The 25,884-nt window shown below is 33.9% G+C and overlaps 1 protein-coding gene and 1 long non-coding RNA gene across 4 annotated transcripts in view; both read right to left on the bottom strand.

Annotated features, from left to right (window-relative positions):
* LOC130051844 (ester hydrolase C11orf54 homolog) overlaps positions 1-25,884 on the bottom strand; it is a 227,025-nt gene that overhangs the window by 13,504 nt on the left and 187,637 nt on the right. For all 3 annotated transcript variants that reach the window (XM_056154788.1, XM_056154790.1, XM_056154791.1), the window contains one exon: positions 2,257-2,370. In XM_056154788.1, coding sequence (XP_056010763.1) covers positions 2,257-2,370 — 114 coding nt within the window. The remainder of the gene's footprint in view (positions 1-2,256; positions 2,371-25,884) is intronic.
* LOC130051893 (uncharacterized) lies at positions 21,834-24,918 on the bottom strand. The gene is made up of 3 exons (XR_008800153.1): positions 24,453-24,918; positions 23,496-23,581; positions 21,834-23,391 (listed from the first exon to the last, which is right to left on the bottom strand). It is a non-coding gene; the product is annotated as an uncharacterized LOC130051893 (long non-coding RNA).

Consider the following 25,884-nt stretch of genomic DNA (forward strand, 5'->3'; position numbering starts at 1 on the left):
GTGACTGGAAAATCGAAAAAAAGAAAAAACAACAAAAAACCCCACAATTTAGTTCATCTTAAGATGCATCTTTCCAGAAAGTTTCATGAACATCTATCGAGCCGTTTACGAGAAATATTGTGCACAAAATCGGTAAGAAAAACAATAATAATCATGTGGGCCATAAAAAGGCCCCAAAATTTTCTCTCTATAAAATTTGTCTGGAATTAACCTTAATCAGCGTTTTAAGAAAATAAAATATATGCCAGGTATACTATGTCAACAAAATCAGAATGATATTCCTAATTGGATAGCATTATGACATCATGAATAAGACATTTCCTGCGTTTTTTCAAAATAAGCCTGAAAACTGTCAAATGTCAAACAGGAAAAGATGTGCGCATTTGTCGAGTAAAATGAAAATGATATATATTGTGTATTATATTAAGATGAAAAACGTACTTGAATATGAATTTGCTTGACGCATGCGCTGTATGTTTTCTGAAAGGAAAACCACCTAAATTTGTGGATATTTTCATTGAAATGGCATTTTTGCAATTTTATGCCAACTTCTAGCTCTCGTCATATGACACAAATCATTTTGCTGATCAAACTGAGCGGATTTTGGGTTTGCTAATCCATTCCTTATTTGAATGCCAGGGTTTGAGCTCCAAGTGAAATCATTGATATTTTGGGCCAAATGACTTTAGAAACTTTGTGAGCCTATTTTTGACATCGTTTATAGAGAACACTAACTTTTGTTAAATATGTCATATTGAATTTTATTTTTTCGAAAAAAGATTTATAATTTTGAACACTAACTTGGCTGTTTAGGTGAGCCATGAGGCACTTGGGCCTATTTTTCGACTTTTGATGACATCATATGTAAATCTCAATAAACTGAACAAATTTTTTTAAATATGCTATTTCAAAGTTTCTCTAGAAAAAGTTATTAAGTGGGACATTAATTCAGCTGTCCAGGCCTGTTGGCTTATTTTAATAAATAGTTCGACAGATTTTTGGAAACTGAACAACTTTTGATCTATATGTTCTATAAAAAGTTTCTTGAGAAATAAGAGGACTATGGTTCACATCACTCACCTGGGTTACCTTGGCTCATATTTAAAGATTTTTCCCGATATATTCACATGTAAAACTTTTATCCCTATTGTGGCCCCAACCTACTCCCTCGAGCCATGATTTGTACAAACTTGAATCTGCACTATGTCAGGAAGCTTTAATGTAAATGTAAACTTCTCTGGCCCAGTGGTTCTTGACAAGATTTTTGATGATTTTCCATATATATTTGTATGTAATACAGATCCCCTATTGTGGCCCCATTCTACCTTTTGCACCGTGATGTTAAGAAACTTGATACTGAACTATGTCAGGAAGCTTTCATGCAGATGTAAACTCCCCGAGGGTAGGGTGGGGCCACAATAGGGGATCAAAGTTTTACATACAAATATATAGGAAAAATCTTTGAAAATCTCTCAAATTTTCCCATATATTTGTATGTAAAACTCTGATCCCCTATTGTAGCCCCACCCTACCCTCGGGGGGCCATGATGTTAAGATACTTGAATCTGCACTATGTCAGAAAGTTTTCATGTATATCTAAACTTCTTTGGTCCAATGGTTCTGGAGTAAATTTTGAAGATTTTCAAAATATATTTATAAAACTTTGATCCCCTATTGTGGCCTCACCCTACCCCTGGGGACCATGATTTAATCAAAGGTGAATCTGAACTATGTCAGGCAGCTTTCATATAAATTTGAACTTTTCTGGCCCAGTGGTTCTTGAAAAGAATATTTTTAAAGATGTTCCCTAATATACTCACATGTAAAACTTTGATCCCCTATTGTGGGCCCCACCCTAACCGAAGGTACCATAATTTGAACAAACTTGAATCTACACTATGTCAGGAAGCTTTAATTCATGTAAATGTCAACTTTTCTGGCCATAATGTGTCCATAAAAACTGTACAAAGTTTGAGGAATGTTAAGTTAGAGGTGTGAGAGGAGTTGATTACACAAAGTAAGTATACCCTATTACAAGGACGCCCGCCCTTCAACATACTATAAGCCAGATGCATGTTGTGCAACCCAGCCAAAAACTAAGAATTTAAGATGATATATTGTCCTGAACCACAATGACACTGCTTTTTAAATGGGGGACGTTTGGGGAACATCTGTAACAGTCCCTGTTAAAATATATAGAAGGTAAAAACAATGAAAATGTAAATATTCAAATATAAAATGCATAACATTACTTACAGGGTCATGAGATACTAGCTCCCCAACACATACAAGAATGGCATCCATCTCATAGTACTTCAACCAAGAATCAACCTTCTCTTGGGAGTCCAAAGGTTTGTCCGAGAACTCTGGCTGTAATAGAGGGTTACCATCATCAGTACAAAATATGCTCATCATATGTGTGACTTAATTGCATTATTGTGATTTTTTCCCCCCAATGCATAAAATATCAACCCAAGGTCTCAATCAAATGATTGTTACTTTGGCATTGCCGACCCACACCTGAAACTACTGGGTCGGTAAGCAGGAAAATTATTATCATTTTTTTGTGATGGCGGGACATTACAACAAGAGGACCATGGGCCACATCGTTCACCTGAGTCACCTAGGCCCATATTTTAAGATTTTCCCTACAATTATATTCGTACGTAAAACTCTGATCCCTATTGTGGCCCCAACCTACCCCCCGGGGGCAATGACTTTTACCAGCTTGAATCTGCACTATGTCAGGAAGCTTTCATGTAAAATGTAAACTTCTTTGGCCCAGTGATTCTTGAGAAGGAGATTTTCAAAGATTTTCTCTGTATATCTGATCCCCTATTGTGGACCCCATCCAACCCCCGATGGCCATGATTTCAACAAATGTGAATCTGCACTATATCAGGAAGCTTTCATGTAAATATTAACTTTTCTGGCCCAGTGGTTCTTGAGAAGATCTTTAAAGATTTTCTATATATATTTGTATGTAAAACTTTGATCCCCTATTGCGGCCCCATCCTACCCCCGGGGATCACGATTTTAACAAACTTGAATCTGCAATATGTCAGAAAGCTTTCATGAAAATTTGTACTTTCCTGGCCCATTAGTTCTTGAGAAGAAGCTCTTTAAAGATTTTACCAGAATATTTGCATGTAAAACTTTGATCCCCTATTGTGGCCCCATCCTACCCTTGGGGGCCATGAATTTGACAAACTTGAATCTGCATTATTTAAGGAAACTTTCATGTAAATTTGTACTTTCCTAGCCCAGTGGTTATTGAGAAGAAGATTTTACCTATATATTTGCGTGTAAAACTTTGATTCCCTATTATGACCCAATCCCACCCCCAGGGGCCATGATTTTAACAAATGTGAATTTGCACTATGTCAGGAAGCTTTCTTGTAAATTTCAGCTCTTCTGGCTAAGAGGTTCTTGAGAAGAAGATTTTTAAATGACCCCACCATATTTTTGTATTTTTGTGATTATCTCCCCTTTGTATAAACTTGCAAGCCCTTCACCCAAGGATGCTTTTGGCCATGTTTGGTTGAAATTGGTCCAGTGGTTTTGGAGAAGAAGTCGAAAATGTGAAAAGTTTACAGATGGACAGACGGCAGATAACGGGCGATCAGAAAAGCTCACTTGAGCTTTCAGCTCAGGTGAGATAAAAACAAATTGACCTTAAATAAAACTATTTTGTGATATCTAAATGTGGGTTGGCAACGCCAAACCAACAATTATTTTACATATTGTTTAATTGTGGCCTTATCTAAGGTTTCTTGTTTGTGTGGCACGTTACTTTGAATAGATCTTGCGTGTTTTTGAAGTTGACCCAGGCCTGCACTTAAACTTTAAAATTCACGTAATTAATGAATACAGAAATCAAACCCATATGGAATTTCAATACTTTAGAGTGGGTCTGGACAATCTAATTAAAATTAGATGTTAGATCCGCTCACATACTCGCTTCACAAACATCTAACAACATCCCATAGAGGATCATGCCAGAGGTCAAATTTGCAACAGCCATTCATATTTCCTGCTTTGTATTGATAGGGTATTATCCCACAATTCCATGCATTGTTTACGTAAGGAAGAAAAAAAAATGGCGGCACCCACGATCGTGTCTTGTTTATCGTGTGTTTTTTGTTTCTACAAAAAAGAAGACATTTAAGTATCTGTTCTTGTTCATTTTTCAAAGCCTCGAGATCAAATATCTTCAAAGCGGTTTTAATAGCTTCCATTTCTTCATCGGTCGCCATCTTTAATAAGTAACCAAATACAGTATACAATGAGGATTCTCACTGGATGCCGACGACACTTCCGCCTTTGCATTGATTGTTTAGTTTTTCATGCAAATTTGACCTCTGACGTGACCCTCTATGGGATGTTGCTAGATATTTGTGTAGCAAGTATGTGAGCGGATCTAACATCTAATTTTAATCAGAATGGGATCAGGATGGAATACAGTAAAACTCTGATATAGTGAATTTCTGCGGACACTCTATAAAAATTCGCTATAAGCGTAATTTGCTATACGTTTTTAGCGAATCCATAATTCAAATATAACGAATTCGTTATAAAACTGATTTGTTCTACATGTATATCAGTTGTATAAGAAAGCAGCAATCGATATACTTGGGGTTTGTATTGTCTCTAAGAGAAATTAAGCCTATATATTTTCGAAAAGAAATATTTTTATACAAGAAATATACACACTGATTTATATATGATAATTTATCTTGATGGATTATTAAGTCACGCAAGCACATGTCGAAAGAAAAATGTCAAAAAAATTATGTGCAATACATACAAACAGTCTATCGCAGTTGTCATTTACTTGTTGTTTTACACAAATAAAAGATTGTACGATAAAATACATGCAATCAAACTTCAAATTCAAGAATAGTAAACAATACCGATAATATATTTGCTAAACGCATGTGCAAGTATTGTTTTGTGTTAACAACCTCTTTTGAAAAAATACAAACAGAAATTTCGTAATAAGGGTGGATCCTTTATGGCAAAGGAGAGCAATTGTTAAAAATCACAATGAGTTTAAAATGAAAAAAATCGCTATAAAAGGTGATTTTACGTTCATTTTTAATTCAAGGGGAATAGGAATTTACTTCGTTATATCCATAAATTCGCTATATCCGTGTTCGTTATAGACGCATATTTTTCTATAGAATATATAAAGAATTTGCCAGGGAAATCAATTTCACTTCACTATAGCCGTAATTTCGCTATATCCGTGTTCGCTATATTCAAGTTTTACTGTATGTCGATTTATTTTTTAACACAAAATTTATTGACTTTAAAATATTTATTTAATTTGTGAAACATTTACGGCCTATATTGTCTATCGAGTCCATGGAAATTCTGCTTGACACGATACTTTTCCCATCAACCAATATATTTCAGCTGAGAGTTATACCAGCAAACTCTGGTTTACGTTCGGTATGCCTGCCATGTTGTTTGTTTATGTATAGTACACATGCTCAATGGGTTTGCGACGTTTCGGGAGTTGACATATGCGACGGTTCTGGAGTTTAGCGTCAACAGTTCGGTGACAACGATCCGGGATTTCGGTGATGACGGTTTGGGAGTTGGGATTTTCGGAAAAGAAATTTGTGAATTCTTGATGGGTGCGTGACGTTTTGGGAGCACTATGGTTCGGGAGTTGGCATATGTGACGGATTTTTAAAAAAATAAATGTGTGAATAAATTTGATATTTAGTGTAATTTCTTTTATCTGTTTTAGAATTGACATGAATACTTATTTTTGATATTTTAAATTATATTACGTCCCATAATTAAATTCTAAACAACATCAATGTTTACCCAAGGGGATAGCGCAAGTGATAATGAAAATTGGCTTTCCTCTCAATCCCCCCTCTGGGAGAAGAGCGATAATTAGGAGCGCTGTAATTAAGATTGGCATCCCCTCAATCTCCCCTATGCCATTTGTCTCACAGATTAAGACAGAAGAAAGTCCAAATATGCCCAGTAAGCATCCTAGATGTTCTTTTTCAATCATTTCCAAACCTATATTTTTTCTGTAATATAATACATCGATCCACAGAAGTCCGTGACTTTATATTTTGACTAATGAAATGCACTGAAAAAATAAGCTCCACCCACCATGACGAGCCTCAGACAAACATCAGACATCCGCCATTTTTTTGTATAGTAACACAGAAATGAATCGAATGATCATGCGTCAATAATAAAGTATATGCACTGTACATATATTTTTGTATGAGAAATGATTAAAAACAAGAGGCCCACAGGCCTTATCAGTCACCTGAGTACTAGTGAATTTAAGTATCACTACTTCCAAGGGCTATGAAATCTAGAAAAAATTTTCCTGTTCTGAATATCTAAGCTAAATTCTAATGTTCAGCAACAGTATGAAACCAGATGTGTTCTTAAAACTTCACTGCCCTCAAAAGTGCATACACTGATGAAAGGCTTTACATAATATAACAGGTTATTAAACATAAAACATCAAAAGATTATGACTAAGGACAAGGGACGTTATTGGCTATATACCGCTGAGGTTTCTTTTCTTCAGTTTTTGAACTTTCATATTCTTAAAAAAGAATGAATGCGAAATCGGCTGTTTTCGATACGCAAAGTCAATATTTTGCATGTTATAGAACTGAAAAAAATTTGTTTTGCATGCAACAACCAGATTTATATTCTGCATGTTTAATTATCCATTGATATTCTTCTTTCATTATCATTATGGTGTCGGTTGTTGGCTGTAAACAATATGAATTTAAAAAAAGAATGAATGCAGAAATCGGCTATTTTCGATACGCAAAGTCAATATTTTGCATGTTATAGAACTGAAAAATAATAATACTTTTGCATGCAACAACCAGATTCATATTTTGCATGTTTAATTATCCATTAATATTTTTCTTTCATTATCAATATGGTGTCGGTTATTGGCTGCAAACAATATGAATTTTAAAAAAGAATGAATGCGGAAATCGGCCGTTTTCGTTACGCAAGGTCAATATTTTGCATGTTATAGAACTGAAGCAAACTGTTCCATCATTTAACCTCATAAACTTTTACTTACTTTGCGATTTAATAAATACATCTATGTCCAGTCAAACAATTAATGCTTTACCTAGTTTGCCATAAAAATCTGCACCTAATAAATGCAGATGATGTCTGCCTCTCGAGTCACGGAGGCGGATCAAAAATCCACCGCATGATGAATGGAAATTATTCTACTTTCGTTTTTAAAGGTCACGGGAATATGTTTGGCTTTTCAAAATAAGATTATTTAAGAATAAATTGAATTTAAAAATTAAATAATATCAAAGACACGAATAGACCTTTAATAACTCGAATTTATTTTCTTTTTACAAAAATTGGACCAAAATTCGTTCATTTTCGGCAAAAATGGGTACTGATACGTTATATCTCAAGAGCTAGATAGTTGGGATGTCTCTTACTTTTTTCGCTAAATTTTAAACTATCTTTAATACAAATATATCAAATATAATGCATAAAACTTGTTGCTAATAATATTGACGTGTTTGTGCGGTTTTTTTAAAAAGCAGTTTCCTTACATCAATTTTAACGTACATGCATGTATATATGATGCATGTTGAAATTAAATATTACTATATTAGTAATTAGATATTGATTCCAAAGGTTCTTAAAACGGTTTAAATTAAAAATAAAATAACGGCAAATCATTATTTATATCTTCCAGTGAGATGTGGTTTCTTTAAAACGTCGAAAACCTATGATCGATTTGAAACTTCGACCATTGTTGTGGCAGATTTTTTTCTATATCGCATATGATTGATTGATTGAATATTGTTTAACGCCCCTCTTGAGAATGTTTCACTCATGGCGACCTCACCACTGCCGGTGAAGGGTTGCACAATTTAGGCCTATGATCGGAGCAATCTTTATCGTGCCACACCTGCTGTGACACGAGACCTCAGTTTTTGCGGTCTCATCCGAAGGATCTTAGTCGCCTCTTACGACAAGCAAGGAGTACTGAGGACCTACTCAAACCCGGATCCCTACGGGATCATATATATATATATATATATATATATATATATAAAGCACTAAATAATCACAACTAGGTACTGAAAATTTCCCCCCCAGCCCGGAGTCGAACCAGCGACGTACGGCACCCACCGCCTAGCAAGATTGTCAAACCAGTGCGTAAGTCCACTCGGCCACAACGACTTATATATATGTAATAGATGCACATTTACAGGTACACATATATAACAAAGGTAATTGGGCAGGATGTACATGTATAGATATAAATATTCAGACACCGTAGTATCGAGGAGGAGTTGCCCCTCCACTTTGGGGGGGGGGGGGGGGGGGGGGGGGGGGGGGGGGGGGGGGTGAACAACTTGACCAGCCTAATGACACTTCAACTTTGATCAATCTTATTTAAAATATATAATATATGTGTTGTGATGATTGTTACTAAAAGTTTATATTAGTATTGACGTATGCCCCCTCCATGATTAGGAAAACTGGAGTATAACCGTAACGTGATGTAGACACCTCTCACTCTCTCTCTCGTCAAAGTGTTCTCGATAGGCCTGGCCCGCACATTGAAAAATGAAAATACATGCATGATATTTATCAAATTCATTTTTAAAAAAGGTATGTTGCAGTTACATATACTGTCTCTTGAAAACAGACACGTAGCATCATTTATCGGGGGGGGGGGGGGGGGGGGGGGGGGGGGGGGGGGTTCGAAGGATAAGTTGGTAGTTAATTAACAATTGAAAAAAACCTTTCTGCCTGATCTTCGAATTCTTAAATCGTCTGGGGTGGGGTGGGGTGGGAGGTTGGTTATCCTTCCCTACATGGGTTCAATTCATAATTTTAAGGCTATTTTTTTCTCATTCAATACTACTATCAAGAATAGGGATGGGGTGGGGGTGTTTCACTCAATATATCCTTATTCGCATATGAAAATAAGTGCCTGGGAAAAGCAGTTAAATATACCACATTGTCTATACATGTACTCAAACAACTTCCCAGAGTCCGTTCTAGATTTAGACTGAATGTCGCCGTATACAATGGCATGCCCACTGACTGATGTAATTTTCATTTATCAAAGATGAACACTATATGGAGAGAGAGAGAGAGAGAGAGAGAGAGAGAGAGAGAGAGAGTTGGAACTACTCTTTGTTGATCATTTAGGGGAATGTAAAGATATAAACACGGACGCATTTTTGTGAGGTTTTTAAATACATTTGCTATATGAAATTTACCATCTGAAGTTACATGCATATTACTTGACGTGTTTTGCTGTACCCAAGAAAATGATAACCCATTCATGCAACATAAATTTGTATCGTTTAGTACATGTACATTTACCACACTTTATTCAATATATTTTGTAAATAAAGACACATTTTATTCGTATGTACTGTAACATGTATATTGCATACACATGTAAGCAGACCTGTTATATAGTCCTTGGTGTACATGGCATAACAAGTAATTTTATCCGACTCAATCGACGTTTTTAATCGAAGTGCTTATATTTATGACCCCCACCCCCACCCCAAAAAAAATTACAGGAAAAAGAAAATTCAAGAGCCATTCTATTTTCCATATTTCATTTGAATAGGAGGACATCGAACAGCACCTTCGAAAATATGATTGCGTTCTACTCAACAATTTTTGACAAATACAAGCATTATTTTCCTCACTCTAATTAACACAAAATGTCTATGACCACGATAAAGTTACATGTAAATGAATAATGTATTTTCCATACCATGCCAGTTTTCAATAGTCTTTGATCTCAATGAGTATTTTTATATAAAAAGTTAAAATTGTAATTTTTCGAAAAATATTCTAGAAGAATCAGGGGACTGTAAATCCTATAAGGTCGATGATGTCGTTCCGAAAAAGCGACTGTCGGAAGATAGCGTCAGAGTTAACAATGCAATATTGTAACGTTATTTTCTCAATATCAGCAACAAGTAAATGGTACATGTTATATATGAATGAAACGAGAAAATTCTCACCTTTCTATTTGCAAAATATGATCGGTTTTTAAAGCGCGGCCAATTTTGGCCAATAACGTCCCTTGTTCTAAATATCCATTTAGTTTCAATTTAGTATCAATAGCACTAAAGAAGTTGTTATTTGAGTGTTTTACACATAAACACTATATACCAAGTTTGGCCCCAACCTGGGGTCAAAACCCCTACCCTGGGGATCATGAAATTTACAATTTTGGTAGAGGCCTTCCTGCTCTCATTACTATGCATTTAGTTTTTTGAAAATTGGTAAATTTTGGGCAGTCTTAGTCCTGCCCTTAGGGACCATGGGAAGCTGGAGTCCTGAAATTTACAATTTATGTCCCCCTTGTCCCAAAGATCCTTCATACCAAATTTGAAATGAATTGGACTGGTAGTTATCAAGAAGAAGTTAAAAATGTTCCAATTGTAAACGCACAACGCACGTCACATGACGACAACGAATTCTCTGGAATCTGCAAATTTAATGGAGCCAAATTCATACCATTTCCATCAACAAAAGATAAACTTGTAGAAGTGTATGCCATGGATTGCCTTATGTTACAGGCCTCAAAATCAGCCAAATGCCCACAAAATAATGTGGATACGTTTATATGGACTACGATAAGGTGTTTTGCAGACCTTTACAATTCACGTACATACATGTAGCATCGTTTTTCAAGGGGGAGGGGGTTGCACATCTTTAATTGTCATTGGGTTACTTTTATGGGTTATTATTCTATTACAACTATAATTCTTTATTCATGATAAAATCACTGCATATTAACAACAAATAATTGATTTGTTTATATCTTTATGCACTTGTTTGTATGCATAATGTCAAATCTTATACTTTTACTGTTCTACTACTATTTTTATTTTTGGTCACAAAAAGGAGAGGGGGCGGGCCCTTTAGATCCACCACTGTTTACATTGCTGCACAGTTCATACCAATGCTGCTACATGTATGAGCATATGTTCAAAAGAGTCTATTGAACAAAATTATTCATATATAATATCATTAGGCCCATACAAGTATAGTTGTTACCGTTTGTATTTTACAGAATGCATGTAGCTAAATACAGACAAGTACTGCAATCTATTATAGGGCCTTGATTATAGGTCTAATTATTCAAAATAGAAGAATTGGTGTGAATTCATTTTAATACCCTACCTCTGAACAAGTATTCAGTCTGTAAGTGGTTGATATATCGAATTTACAGAGACGGTGACTTTTTGTTTATGCTGATCATTACGATATGTTTATCAATTTTTAATCAATCTACTGACCAAGAAATGTAAGTATTTAATACATGTAAATGTATGAAAACAAATCTCAACAGCCTGCTTGTTAAGAGCATTGACAATCATCAATGACACAAGCATTCATATACAAAACCTGAGGATCGTCAGCCTAACGTTAGGTCTAACATTTCAATGTGGTTTCTACATTTTTGTCAGTGGAATGAAATAATTTGAAAGTATATGAATATCCATGAATAATAAAAATCAACCCCTCTCTTTCATACGGGATGAAATGGTGACACTTTTAAAGTAAACTAACAAAAGTTCGACTGGGATTATCTCAAAAGCGTTTGCAGGCACCGCCATTAATTGTTTACTTTCTTTGTCCGAGTCTCTGTTGTTGCTATGACGAAACCATGGTGAGCGGAGTTTATGCTGCGGTGTATTACATGTACTATAGAGTACTGCATATTTATCCGACAGTAGATAAATACATAGTCTGGTCAATTTTAATTTTCACTACACATGAACAATCAAGGATCAACTTTTAAAGTTCATTATACAGACCCTGAAGCGTGCTACTACACCTCCAAAGCGTTTCGTTTCGTGCAAACCGCTCACTGTTCCATGCAGACCGTTCAGCGTTTCGTGCAATCCGTTCAGCGTTCCGTGCAAACCGTTCAGCGTTTCGTGCAGACCGTTCAGCATTCCGTGCATATCGATTCAGACCGTTCACCATTCCGTGCAAATCGATTCGTGCAAGAATTGTTCTGTGCATGATCAAGCCACACCCATATAAACGCGCAGATCGTTCAAACCATGTACGCCCTTAGAAACATACAGACCGTGCAATTTATTTCGGCATGGGATGTAGGACAGGTAAACATTGTTGGGAATTTGAGCAATTATTTCATAATGTAGGCTTTCAACAGTGAAAATCTGCAAATAATTGAAAGAACAGTTTATTATAAAACCACCAGGCAGAGCAAAATCCGATACCATTGTATCACCCTTGGTATATTTTCTAGCAAGTGCAGAGACATATGTATATCTCTACCCTAGTTATTATTATTAATTTTGTTGGGGTATATATAGGAATAATTGTCTTGTTACATTTGTATGATCAAGTTTCTCTTTTTGAATAAAAAACTATTTTCATCAAAATTGTTTATCGGAACTGCAAAGACCGACCTGTGTATAAATTGTATATTCTACGCAAACTCCAAGGGGCTTTTTTTTTTTTTTTTTTTTTTTACCACAATAGAGGTCAGCTAATCCGGGTATTTGAAATTAATATTTGTACAGAAGGTGTGAAAATCGGCGGGCGCAATTGAAATATGACAAAAGAGGTATTCATATCTTTTGTCTCTCAAAAATGAATGCAGTTTTCTATAGGTTTAAAATTGAGGCAATAGCAACAATCAAATTAGAATTGGATGTTAGATCCGCTCACATATCTGTTGATCAGTACTGTAGTTAGTCATTATTTGTTTTATCTATTCATTTATATGTTTAATTTATTTCTCAATCTATTTCAATCATATTTTGATTGTTTCTTTTTGTTTTATATTTTCTCTTCTTATCTAAGGTGACATGTTCTTATCGAATGGCTAATACGATGTCTAGATGCGCAACACCCCCCCCCCCCCTTCCAGCCCGAGAATATGTTCCAGTCTTACCCTACGAGAATTTTTTAAATCATTTTATCTGTGTAGGTCGTATAGGTTTTTCAACATCTGTCTTTGAGAAGAGGCCTGGAATATACAAATTACACACGTGTTTTAACGGCACTCAGATTGAATGTACAAAAATAGTGAAACAGACGCGATTTTTTCAATGAATTTAATAGAGCAATGAATAAATAAAGTTGAATAATCAATATTCCATGACGATACAGTTTATGCATTTTTCCCCTTTATTTTCGAAGTTAAAAAAATATTCATTTCCTTTTATTCCAACATGTTCATTAGTCATTAAACTATGCCTTAATGTTTAAACTAACCCCATGCAGGATGAAACAAATAATGCCGAAAAATCAAAGCGTGCAGGTCATGCCTATCGTTTCGTGCAGACCGTTCACAACCCTCTCCCCGCCCAAAATGTTTCAATCTTTCCTGACGAGAATTTTTTTAAATCATTTTGTCTGTTTTCATACACGTACATATCTATATAAAATGTATAGGTTTATTTAACATCTGTCTTTGGAAAGAGGCCTGGAATATACAAATTGCAAATGTACATGTATTTTTAACAACACTCAGAATGAATGTACAAAAATAGCGAAACAGACGCCATAATTTCATATTCAGTTTCAATGAATTTAATAGAGCAATGAATCAATGAACTTCGATTAATCCGTGACGATACGATTTTTGCATATTTTTCTTTTATTTCCGAAATTTAGAAAAAAATATTTTTTTTCCCATTCCAACGTGTTCACAAGTCCTTGGATCTAATAAGTAATCAAAGTACTGAAAAGTGCTAAGCTGAATTCATGAATTTTGTATGTAATGTTAATGAGCAGGAACAACAGTAAAAAAAAAAGTTCATGCATTATTCTTTATTTTCGCACAACTAAATAATACATTTTCTGTAAGGAAATAACAAATATTGATTGGAAACCATGTCCTGAAACTTTTCAACATGTTGAAATGTAAACTTTATATGCGAGATGTTGTTAAAAACAATGGTCACTATAATAATTTTGGTCCCACCCGGAACTAAAACCCTGCATGTCCTTGGATCATGAAATTTACAATTTTGGTAAAGGACACCTGTTCTTTTTAAATATCTATAATCAGAATTTAGTATTAATAGCATTACCACCGCTGCGGTGGTCTAGAGGTAAAGTGTTCGCCCTGTATGAGGACGGTCGGGGTTCGAATCCCGGCTGCGACAGACCTAGGTCGTTAAAACAGGTAGTGACAGTTCCATCGCCAAACTCTCGGCATCGGGTGTGAATGTCACGGGTCCTCGGAGATGTCTTTAAAAACGGATGTCCCATGTCACAGTAGGTGTGGCACGCTAAAGAACCCTCACTGCCGTATGCGCTGAACAAAGGCCTAAATTTGAAGCCCTTCATCGGTCTTGGTGACATCTCAATATGAATTAAAATTATCGAGAGGAACGTTAAACAAGATACAATCAATCAATAGCATTAAAGGCTATGTTATTCAAATATTTTACACATACACACTCTATACCCAGTTTGGCCCCCACCCATCTTCCCAAATCAAGGGTTTCTGATCCGCTCCGCTCCGGCCTCCACCCTGGATCATGAAATGCTCTACATGACTATGCAATTTTTTTCCTTACAGATGTGATGTTGTAGAGAAGAATATTTTTGGAAATCTGTCAAGTTTTGGTAGAAAATGTGAAAATGGTAGTATTCGGTAAAAAGTGTTCAATTGTTATTACGCAACTAACTTACTGTTGTGTTCCAGTTTAATAGTGTATGAAATATTTTTTTAGAATACAACTAAAATGAAACAAATCAATAGTTTGATACATACATGTATGTCAAATAATAATAGAAAGGAACAAACAAACAACTGGACAAAAAAGAAAAATACACATAACCACATACACTAACTAACAAGTGCCACAAACACACCAATAATGCAGGTCTATGAAACACTTTACATCCATTTCATCACCTCACCAGAAATCATTTAAATACATACATAAACATGCATCTGTATGACTTGTACTATAGAATCCAGTGCATAATTATCTTTATCTCATACATGTGGTGTATACTGCAAGTGAGATAAAGCATTAGCTTTATCAATCATAACTACTCGGCTATTTCCGTAACCGCAAATGAACCTTGTATGTGGATCGACGCATGCATCAGAGTCAGTTGCAATGTGTACACAAATGTAACTATAATGTCACAGTCGTACGTTACGATATGAAACGTGAGCTTTCAAATGCATCCAAGATATCATGGATATCTAAGGTATTCTACCACTATAAATTTCCACTTATATGTTTATGTATTAGAGTTAATGATACTAAAACTGAATCTGTGGTGAAAATATGAATAACATAATATACTGGGATTCGGTTCTGGCCTTTTAACCTCATCCACAGGTGCGCTTCCGATGAAGAAATGCATCTATTTGATGTAATTCTTGTGCCGATTCACATCCGAGTCTTCTTACCGGTTACGGAAAAGGAAGAGCGCGTGATCCGATTGTAGCTTTATCATACGCCCGTTTGATAAAGCACTTCCGGTCCGAACTACTTTTGACACTGTCCCCGCTTGAATGACATATTTTTTGTGTTTTTGCATATCGACGCATGAAATAAAGCGTATAACTTGTTATTCTGTATTTATTTAGAATTTCTTTTATAGCAAAATTAAAATGATATTGCCCCCACTGACATATAATGCAAGTTACCGGCCATAAAAATATCAACTCGATCAATAACAAGGCCTAATTACGACAAGAAAACAAAGAGATGTCCACACTATTATCATCAATAAGGAATCAATCGCCTACTGCTAGACAAACATAATTGAAAGTACCTCGACATGATGCGGTACCCAGCATTCACAAGCACAGTCTCTTTTCTTTGGAGCCATATTGAATGTAATAAATCTCAACAGCTTTACTTACTAAAGTGCCCCAGCCTAGCTCACGATTTCCTCTCGCCCTCAGATCCAAAGAAACCACGTGAATAAAATCTAAATACACAAACACTTCTACTTTTCATTGTAAACTGTTGAACATTCTAATAAACGCTGCATTAAAATATTATTTTCATTGATCGTTGTTACACATGTTTACTTCAAAAAGACGGCATACTATAAAACCTGGCCTGGCCCCATTGGCCTGGCCTGGCCTCAAAGTTGGCCTGGCCCCAATTTTGGCCTCTAACTATGCTCCATACCAAATTTTGGCCTGGCCTCAAAAGTTGGCCTGGCCTCAAATTTGGCCTCTAAAAAAATGTTTGGCCTGAACCCCCAAAAAATTTTTTAATTAAAAATTTCGATTGAATTCATTGATTTATTATTGGTTTTAGTTTTTCAAAGTCATAGCACATAAATGATATGTTTCTGTTGTTTTGTAAATGTGCACTTTAAAATAATCATGAACTACCACCAATCTGATTGATTTTATCGAATATCTATTGATCAGTTTATTGATCAAATCTTTTCCCTTCATATCTGTATGTACTAGTATACACGTACCACAAAACATATACACATCTAATGATAGATTGGCATAGTGATTTTTTTTTTCCAGAATTATGATTAATTTCATTGATTTAATTTTGGTTTTGTTTTTTTCAAAATTGTTGAACATGAATTATATGTTTGTGTTATTTTGTGAATGTGCACATTAAAATAATCATGAACTACCACCAATCTGATTGATTTTATTGAATATCTATTGATCAGTTTATTGATTAAATAATTTTTCCCTTTCTACCATATGTACTAGTACACATCAAAAAAGTATACGGAAGTAATGAAATGATTGGCTTATTGATTTTCCCCAATTATGATTGATTTCATTGTTTTATTATTGGTTTTTGATTTTTCAAAATTGTTGTACATAAATGATATGTTTGTGTTGTTTTGTAAATATGACATTGAAAACTTTCATTTTATTAATGATCCACTTCACTTATTGATAATGAATTTAAAACACAAATTCACACTAGTTTAATGATGAATCATCACACTTCACACACTGCAATGTAGTGTACCGCCTTAGTCACTCTCATTGATAAGAACAATGAGTTTGATATCCAAGAATAAAAATACTACCATAAATCATACAGATTGAAACTACAACTTTTGATGAATTGAGGATGTTCATATCTGTTTAAACTATTTGAACTAAACATGTAACACTAGTACTGTAGTGGGATATCAGATCATTTACAACATTAATTTAACACAGAGTTCTACAGCACCAGTCTTGACAGGAAGTCAAGGTTGAGGTTAATCTACGATATACGGTTTGAAATGTCACACAGCTCTACACAGAACGTTTCTTTTCATTAATTATCAGAATGAAAAGATGATTTTGATGACAGTCTAAAAACATTAAGAACAAAATTAAAGCTACACTTTGTGAAATTGTAGATGCATAAACTTTTTTCTCTCCATTATAAGACAATATTATGAGCATTACATGTATCTGAGCTGCTGCAGTGATTAGATAGAGGTACAAACGATTTCTTTGGGGTTAACTAATGCAGGCTTTGATATAAAATAAGAAGAGGGCCGGTGGACAGACTCAATGTAATGATTGTAATTAGTTCTGTTTTACTGTTGCTTTATCACAAAACCAGAATAAAATCACAATTTTGAAAATTCAGACAGACAATTTTGTATACCTTATTTAGTTTAGGCACAATCATAAGATGAGAGTTACTAATTAATATATTTCTGTTGTATCAAACACACCCCATTTGCAAATGTTGGACTGCTCCATTGTTTCTGTACAATGGAATTTCCAACTTCAGCAAAGTTTTCATCACCATTCTTTAATATGGTGATAGATATTCCCTTTATCCTGACAGGGCAGGCCTTCAGAGCATGGGAACTTGTCACTTTTGCAATGAATATTGAAACTGAATTATGAAATCAAGAAAGAAATATTTATAATACATCATATCCGTTTTAATCAACATTGTTTATTCTACGTAAAGTATAGATAAATGGAGACTAAAATACAAATCTAAAATCCTTAGATCATTGGCTATTATCATTAGCCTAGCAAATACTTCACTATGTTTATTTTGATTTTTAAAAATGTCATTTATCATGCATTGGAAATTAAACAAGTAACACTAAATGCGTGGTATCTGCACACTGAAAACATTAAGACCACAAGCTCTGTTCTGAATGTGCGCTGCTCATTATAATGACAACACAATTGTAACACTTTCATAATATGTAAATTGATATCAAATTGAATTCTATTGAATACAAAATATATCAATAAATCAATCATTTCATCAGTATACTTTTTGGTGTACTAGTACATAAGTTAGGAAGGGAAAAGCAAATGATTTTGTCAATAAACTAACCAATAGATAATCAATAAAATCAATCAGATTGGTAGTATTTCATGTTTATTCTAATGTACATATATCATTTTATTTCTACAACTTTGAAAAACTAACATCAATAATAAATCAATGAAATTAATCATAATTCTGGAACAAAATCAATATGCCAATTGTTTCATTAGTTGTGGAATCGGTTTTGTTGTGTACTAGTACATACAAATATGAAGGGAAAAGAAAATGATTTATTCAATACACTGATCAAAAGATAATCAATAAAATCAATCAGATTGGTGGTAGTTCATGATTATTTCAAAGTGCACATTTACAAAACAACAGAAACGTATCATTTATGTGATATGACTTTGAAAAACTAAAACCAATAATAAATCAATGAATTCAATTGAAATTTTTAATTAATAAATTTTTTTGGGGTTCAGGCCAAAAATTTTTTTAGAGGCCAAATTTGAGGCCAGGCCAACTTTTGAGGCCAGGCCAAAATTTGGAATGGAGCATAATTTGAGGCCAAAATTGGGGCCAGGCCAATTTTGAGGCCAGGCGAGGCCAATGGGGCCAGGCCAGGTTTTATAGTATGCCCAAAGAGACAGCGACATCAAACTTTTATCAGAAGGTCAGGCATATGTCAAAAAAATAAATACTCGGTCAATAGTTGTTATTTTGTTGGAATGGCATTATCAATTATAAACTATAATCCCTTCTAAAACAATTTTCATCTATGGTTTCTTTTTATAAAAATGCCCTTTGTAATATACATGAATCGATTATAAGCGCACTGCTTTTTCCTGCGTAAGGAAGATTGATAAGTACGACGCCTGAGCCACGGATTCAAAACAAATTCAATCAGCTGAAACAGCTCAAAATTAAGCGAAAAGAAGATGTGAGATAAATAGAACATCTATAATTGCGTATTTTGATATTTTGGTTTACCCAACTCGTTGATATGGTGTATTTATTCACTCGGGAAGCCTCGCAAATAAATACACCATATCAACTCCTTGGATAAACCAAATATCAAAACACGCAATATAGATATCCTCTATGTATATAGCAATTAAACCATGAAAGTGGAATTATTTTTTGTAATCAATAATGAAGTTGATTTCAATTCAAAATCAGGTTGGAGAGAATGTGAATCCAAATAAGTCAGATAAATACATGTATAACTGAAAACAAAATTTAGGAAGTTATTTAAAAAAGATGTTCATCATACATGTGCAATATTAATAACTTTGAAACTGAATGCTGCGTTAATTATCAACAAGAGTGGAAAGAGCTCATATTTAACATGAAAGTTAGTGCAAGAGGATATACTAAATCGAATATGATAAATTAGACTAACATATATGCATGGATTTACATTTAGGCATTGTAGTGATTGTTTGTTATACGTAAATCTAAAAAAAAAACCTCCAAGAGTTTGTACACAGGTACATTAAACACTGTACTCATCAGTGTGTATTACACTCCTTGTGTAAAAGCTCATATTCATATTGCAAAGGAAACTCATCCGTTTGTCTGAATGAGATATAATACACATTGCTATTGTTTTAATTTTATAAAACAGTTCTTTATATGAAAATGTAAATAACCTTAGCTTTTAAGTCTAAGATTCGCAGCTTGTGTAGGAGTTCTACTATGAAAAAAAAAAAAACGTAACAGAACTGACTCGCAATAAATATATAATATTTACACCATGTAAATGTATAAGCTAGCTCAATGAGAATCTCAAGCTATAGGCACTTAAAAGTTACAAAAGTAATTTTTAAAATGGTAATGTTCAAACCGCTGTTAGAAATAATGAAGAGGCATCTCGCCGAAAAACTAAATGCATTTTTTATATGAAAAGATCGTTCAGCGAAAACAAAATGTGGGGACAGGGAACAACGACAGTAAAACCATGCCCCCTTCCCCTCCTTCATCCCTTGTACGTTCGGAAATATACATGTAGCATATGCCTGTCATTGCCAATGGTTTGTTTGAAGTACAAACAAATTGAAAACACAATTACTTTTCATTGTGTGTAGTATGCTATGGACCGCACCCCATTTTACATTCATGCTTGACACAATGGCAATGTTTATCTAACACTTGTGCTGTAGCAGCCAATTTCGACATTTAATTTTTGCGCCAATTTGTACACGCTATCTGCGTGTTACGTCATAGTTTTAAGGGCACATATATTTTTTGTGTATGCACGAGCTCGCTGGGAAGAATATGGGTATGTTCCTGTTTCGCTGGACATTGTACTGAACTGCTGTTTCCTAGAGAAACTACTTATTTGGTAAGGCAATGATGAACACTAGCACATTCCATACATTTGTTTGAAAACGTGTATTATTTGAATTGATACAATATATAAAGTATGTTCTCCGAGTAAACACATGTGTACGTAGTTCATGTCCCAAATATATATGCAAACTATGTTTACAGAATTACAGTATTGTGCAATATAATTCAACGATAGTATAAAGATATATATGACATATAGTAAGACCATGTATAGATATTATTTTTGCTCATAAGATGCAAACTAGTTGCACTCAAACTTTTTGTAACTTCAGGGGCAATAACTCTGTTTTGTTGTGCACTACAGATGCTCTTTATATTTATTGTAATTTATATCAGAGTACTATTTGTTTGGTGCATTCTGTGTTATAAACAGCAATTTTTTCTGTATTGAAATCAGTTTTTGGATAGTTTGAATTATCATTATACATGATCATGTGTTGTCAGTATCAATTCACTGTTTACAATAATTGTTTTGTTTTATTACCGTATATCGTATGAATTTCAGGAAGTCACATGATGCCAATCATTGACTTAATAATAAAATTCCAGGCATACGCATAGACGAGTTCCCTTACAGAAATGAGATGTGCCCAAAAGGTACCCAAAATGTATCCGTAAGGTACCCGAAGCAACCTTTTCCTTGAAAAATGTACCCAAAAAGTACCCGCAAAAAACTTAGTAATTTTTCAACGGTACCCATAATGTACCCGACGATTGTAAAAAGAACCCGAAATGTACCCAGATTAAAAATTGAAATGTTAAAATGTACCTGAAATGTACCCAACAGAAAAATATCAATGTTCAAATGTACCCGAATTGTACCCAGGGTATCAATTATGGAAGTTAAAATGTATTCGTTATGTACCCACTTTAAAGTTACTAAGTTAAAATGTAACCGAAATGTACCCAACAAAAAATATTAATGTTGAAATGTATACCAGAAATGTACCTTGGGTAAATTAAAAAGTTAAAATGTACCCGTAATGTACCAACTTTAAATGTGACTATTGAAAATGTGCCCGAAATGTACCCATTTAAATAAACCTTGTAATTTCACAACAGATACAAACAATATGAAAATAAAATATGTAAAAATGTACCCATATTGTAACCAACAAAAATAAAACGAAGTTCTGATGTACTCGGAAAGTACCCATTGGAAAATTACTTAAGGTAGCTATTGATAGCTAGCCCCAAAAAAACCGCTCATTGAATTTTTTTCAATTTTATTTATTTTAACATTTTGACTTTATCCTAAAACATATCAAAAAATCAACAAAAGTAATCAGGTTAATTTTCGAGGAAAGCGAGAGTGAAATCCCCTCTTTTGCAGCCCCAAAAGGCAAAAAATGCCAAAATTGAGCAAATTAACACAAAAGCCAATAAAAATTTTATTGACACCAGAAATATTGTTTGTCATATATAGTTATGTAAATTAAACACAAACAGATAAAAAATCAACATGGATTAGAAATTCAAAATGCATCTAAGGAAAACATTGGCATGATTCGACTTGGCAATTGGCCAAATTTACCCTAAATATGGCGTTTCTCAAATACTATCAGGCATACATTTTCTGACAACAAAATTCTGCTCATAAAATTTCTGATTTTATTTCATTTTTACAATAAGTCAAGTAGTATCTAAAATATTGAATAGAAAAAAATATACCAAATGAGGTTTAATCTGAAACTATGTCAGATTTTGTAACCCTACCCCCTCCCTTCTAGAAATGAATTTTAAGAGATACAGTCAGCAGAGATAAACTATTGACCTTAAATGATTAAACATTCCCAAATTACCATATTGAGCATTCAAACTCACAATACTAGAAGTTTCTATGAGCCATTTAAGAATGATAAGTGTGTGCTATTGCAGTTGACCTTTTCGCACTCACAATGATTGCCTAAATATTTAGTTATTTTTCATACAATTTCTTGTAATAACTGGACCAAATCTATTACCTATACATATTTTTTGATAGAAATTTATATCACTATACAGTATAATACATCAAATATGTTTAAATAACCATTTCATATTTCAATAAATAATTAATATCAATGGAAAGAGACCCATGGACTGCCCATGGATCACTACATGTAAGTCCATCTGAGTCATCTTACCCTCACAGATAGGTGTGTCTTTCATAAGTTTAAGATTTCTAATTGTAGTTTCACTTGGAACCAAAAACTCACTATTGGATAACTGAGAATGCATGTACATGTATATTGCATTAACTAACTGAAGTTTTCCCCAGGTGAAGGTCTATGTTCACTGTATGTATAAAGGGGGGGGGGGTGAATTAGTTCCATTATAAAACTTTTTTTAAAATTTGATATACATTAATGTATCAATGATGCATGTTTCAACTAAATTTTGAATTACAAGGAAAATTCAAACACATTGATTGAAGTTATAAAATTGATATTCTATCATGTGCACATTTTTTTTTACTAATATATCTAAGAAAGAATAATCAACATTGAAATTTCCTTTACATCTATGCAATATTATTGTCTTTCAAAAGGCATGTACTTGTAATATACGAGTACATGACATGTACTTGTTTTCCCTTAAATTCACAATTTAGTTTAAAGTATGTTGTATAACATCCACTGTTCTGAGCTCATATAAGTGAATTGATGTTTTTCATCCAGTCCCAAATTTTGCAGTAGTTCTTTAATCTTCGGAACTTGATCAAACATTTTTAAATTTGTGGAGTTGTGGGGGTCCAGGGGATATGTCATCATCACTGTAAATGGAGTACCTGTTCAAAATATAGATAAATATATTTAAATATAGCAAAAAAGATGAATATCTGATATACTCAGAATTGTCTTTACAAATGTTTATCCAAAAAAAATATAGTACCTCTCTTGCTGTTATACTTGTTGACTCGAAATCCACTTCAACCTGCACTGGTCCTATCTAACCTCCCTCGGTCTTCAGGCTAATGCCTAGAAAAAAGATCATCATAATTGATATTTGCACAGTTAGGTCTATATTATACCATTGAGTAATTAGATTGCGTCAGACAATGTGAATTTTAAAACTGTGTCTCAACACATTCAGTTAAAATTTAAATACTGATGTTTCAAAATTATAAATTGCAATGAGATGACATGTATATATGTTTTCATAAACTGCCATAGACTTATCATATCTGTTTTATTTACAAAATGTGGGTCAAGAGAAGGGCATACGTGTAGTATACATATCTTACTTATACATACAGTGCATACATTTGCCTATGAGAGGGCATATGCAGACTTGTGATAAATTTACATTATTTAAAAAGGTTTTGCCAACCTACATGTTTGTGTGAAACACGAAACTTCAGGTTTGATATATTTCTTGGGTCACTGAAATTTCAAAGTAATAGTATATGTATACTATAGTCTAGGGAATTATAATTCAACACATGCCCCTCCCCTTCCACTTTTTATCCGGTTCCCTCATACCCCTAGATAGTAGGTCTATACAGATATTTGTTTTTCATTACTTTTATACATGTAGTTCAAGGTATGTTATTTTCGTAACAGTTATTTTCATAACGATATTATTATTTTCTTAATAAAAGAGTTGTGAGAGCCCATGTTTACAAATGTGGTATACATTTACATGACATCCGTTCGTTTACAATCACATGCACAGGTGGGAGTTATATTTTATGCACATATGGAATACATATATACATACAAAATAATACATCTACTGTATGTCGTGTGTTTAAACTTCCAGATGTTATTATAAATCGCGTTGTGAAATAGCAGAGGAAATGTGAGTTGAACTTTTGAATACAAATTTATGGCATTTTTTTTCACTCACCAAACGAAACTATGATTTCGTTGTCCAAGTTGAATGCATCCACCAACTTCCTCTTCTTACAAGAAACTTTGTTTAGCCTCTCAATGACTGTATAAACAGTATTTAATCTCTCAGCATGCAGCACTCGGACATTACGATGCATCAATCAACAACTTTGTTTACGTAGCGCATCTATGTACATGGATTGGTGGTTGGTTTAACATTTCGATTAGCAAAAAGTTTCACACAGATGAAACATTTGATCTACCATTATTACAGACATTGACGTATACTTATGTGGTATGTGCATATTTTCTGTAGGCGAGTCAGTCACAGCAACAAAACACTTTCGGAACCCCTTTTTGTTTTTCGACTATTCTATGACGGAGTAAGGAATTCCGGAAAATGAATTCACGTGAAAATACACAATTTTTACTGATCACGTGGTTGCTATCCGTCGCTACCTTAAACAATTAATTTCATAACTGATTTTGAAATAAGAAAGCTTTTATAGTGAATTGTACCAGCATTATGTACCCACTTTTAATTTATCTATATAATTGTTTTTGTTCTGCCATTAAGGTAGCTATAGTTAAAGAAAATCTGAAGGATTACATGCAGAAGGGATCCATGCCAAAACCTCTAAATGGAAAGCTATTTTCCATTTTAAACAACATAACAATTAAAAACAAATAATTGTAGAGACCTCGTAGTAAGATAGTCTTTTGAACTTGATAATGCTACATGATTGTATATTAGTCTGCAGCAATTTTAATGCTACATGATTGTATATTAGTCTGCAGCAATTTCATAAGAAAACAATTATGTGACAGTCACTGAATTTAATTTTCAATTAATCCCCCCCCCCCCACATCCAAATTGTGTTTTTAAAAAAATCACAGTGTCCGGTATAAAATATTAAAAGAAATAGAATAAACAGTACACAAAGTTAAAAATTGAACGCAAGCGCTTTCATTTTATAATCCTCAGGCGTTACATTTTAAAATAATCAACAACAGACATTCCCGTACTTATCATGTCTAGGGTAGACATCAATTTCCTGGGCTGCCTATTTTTTGTTTTTGTTTGGAGTTGGTCCATTTTGTTAACTTATTCAAACTTTTTGTTTACATTGTCTTTCTCTTAAACTTTGTTCATCTCTTACTTCGTTTACATAGCTTATTTTCATTTATTTATTATTTATTTATTTTTTTGTATTTGTTACTTATTATTATCTTTTATAAATTATGCATGGTTAAAATAGAATCTCTCTGGGTACGAGTTAGCTTTACTGTTTGTCGACGTAATTGGGTTAACTCGTTTCACTTGAGATTAATTAAGTTTATTGTTTTTCTTTGCGGATATTTTGGATCAGCTCTTTGGACGAATAAGGCATGTCCAAATTCGCTCCACTTTTAACATTGATTGGCAAGCCTAAAGACCAAAAACATGT

This window comes from Ostrea edulis, chromosome 1 (assembly GCF_947568905.1).
Source record: "Ostrea edulis chromosome 1, xbOstEdul1.1, whole genome shotgun sequence".
Taxonomy (NCBI): Eukaryota; Metazoa; Mollusca; class Bivalvia; order Ostreida; family Ostreidae; genus Ostrea; species Ostrea edulis.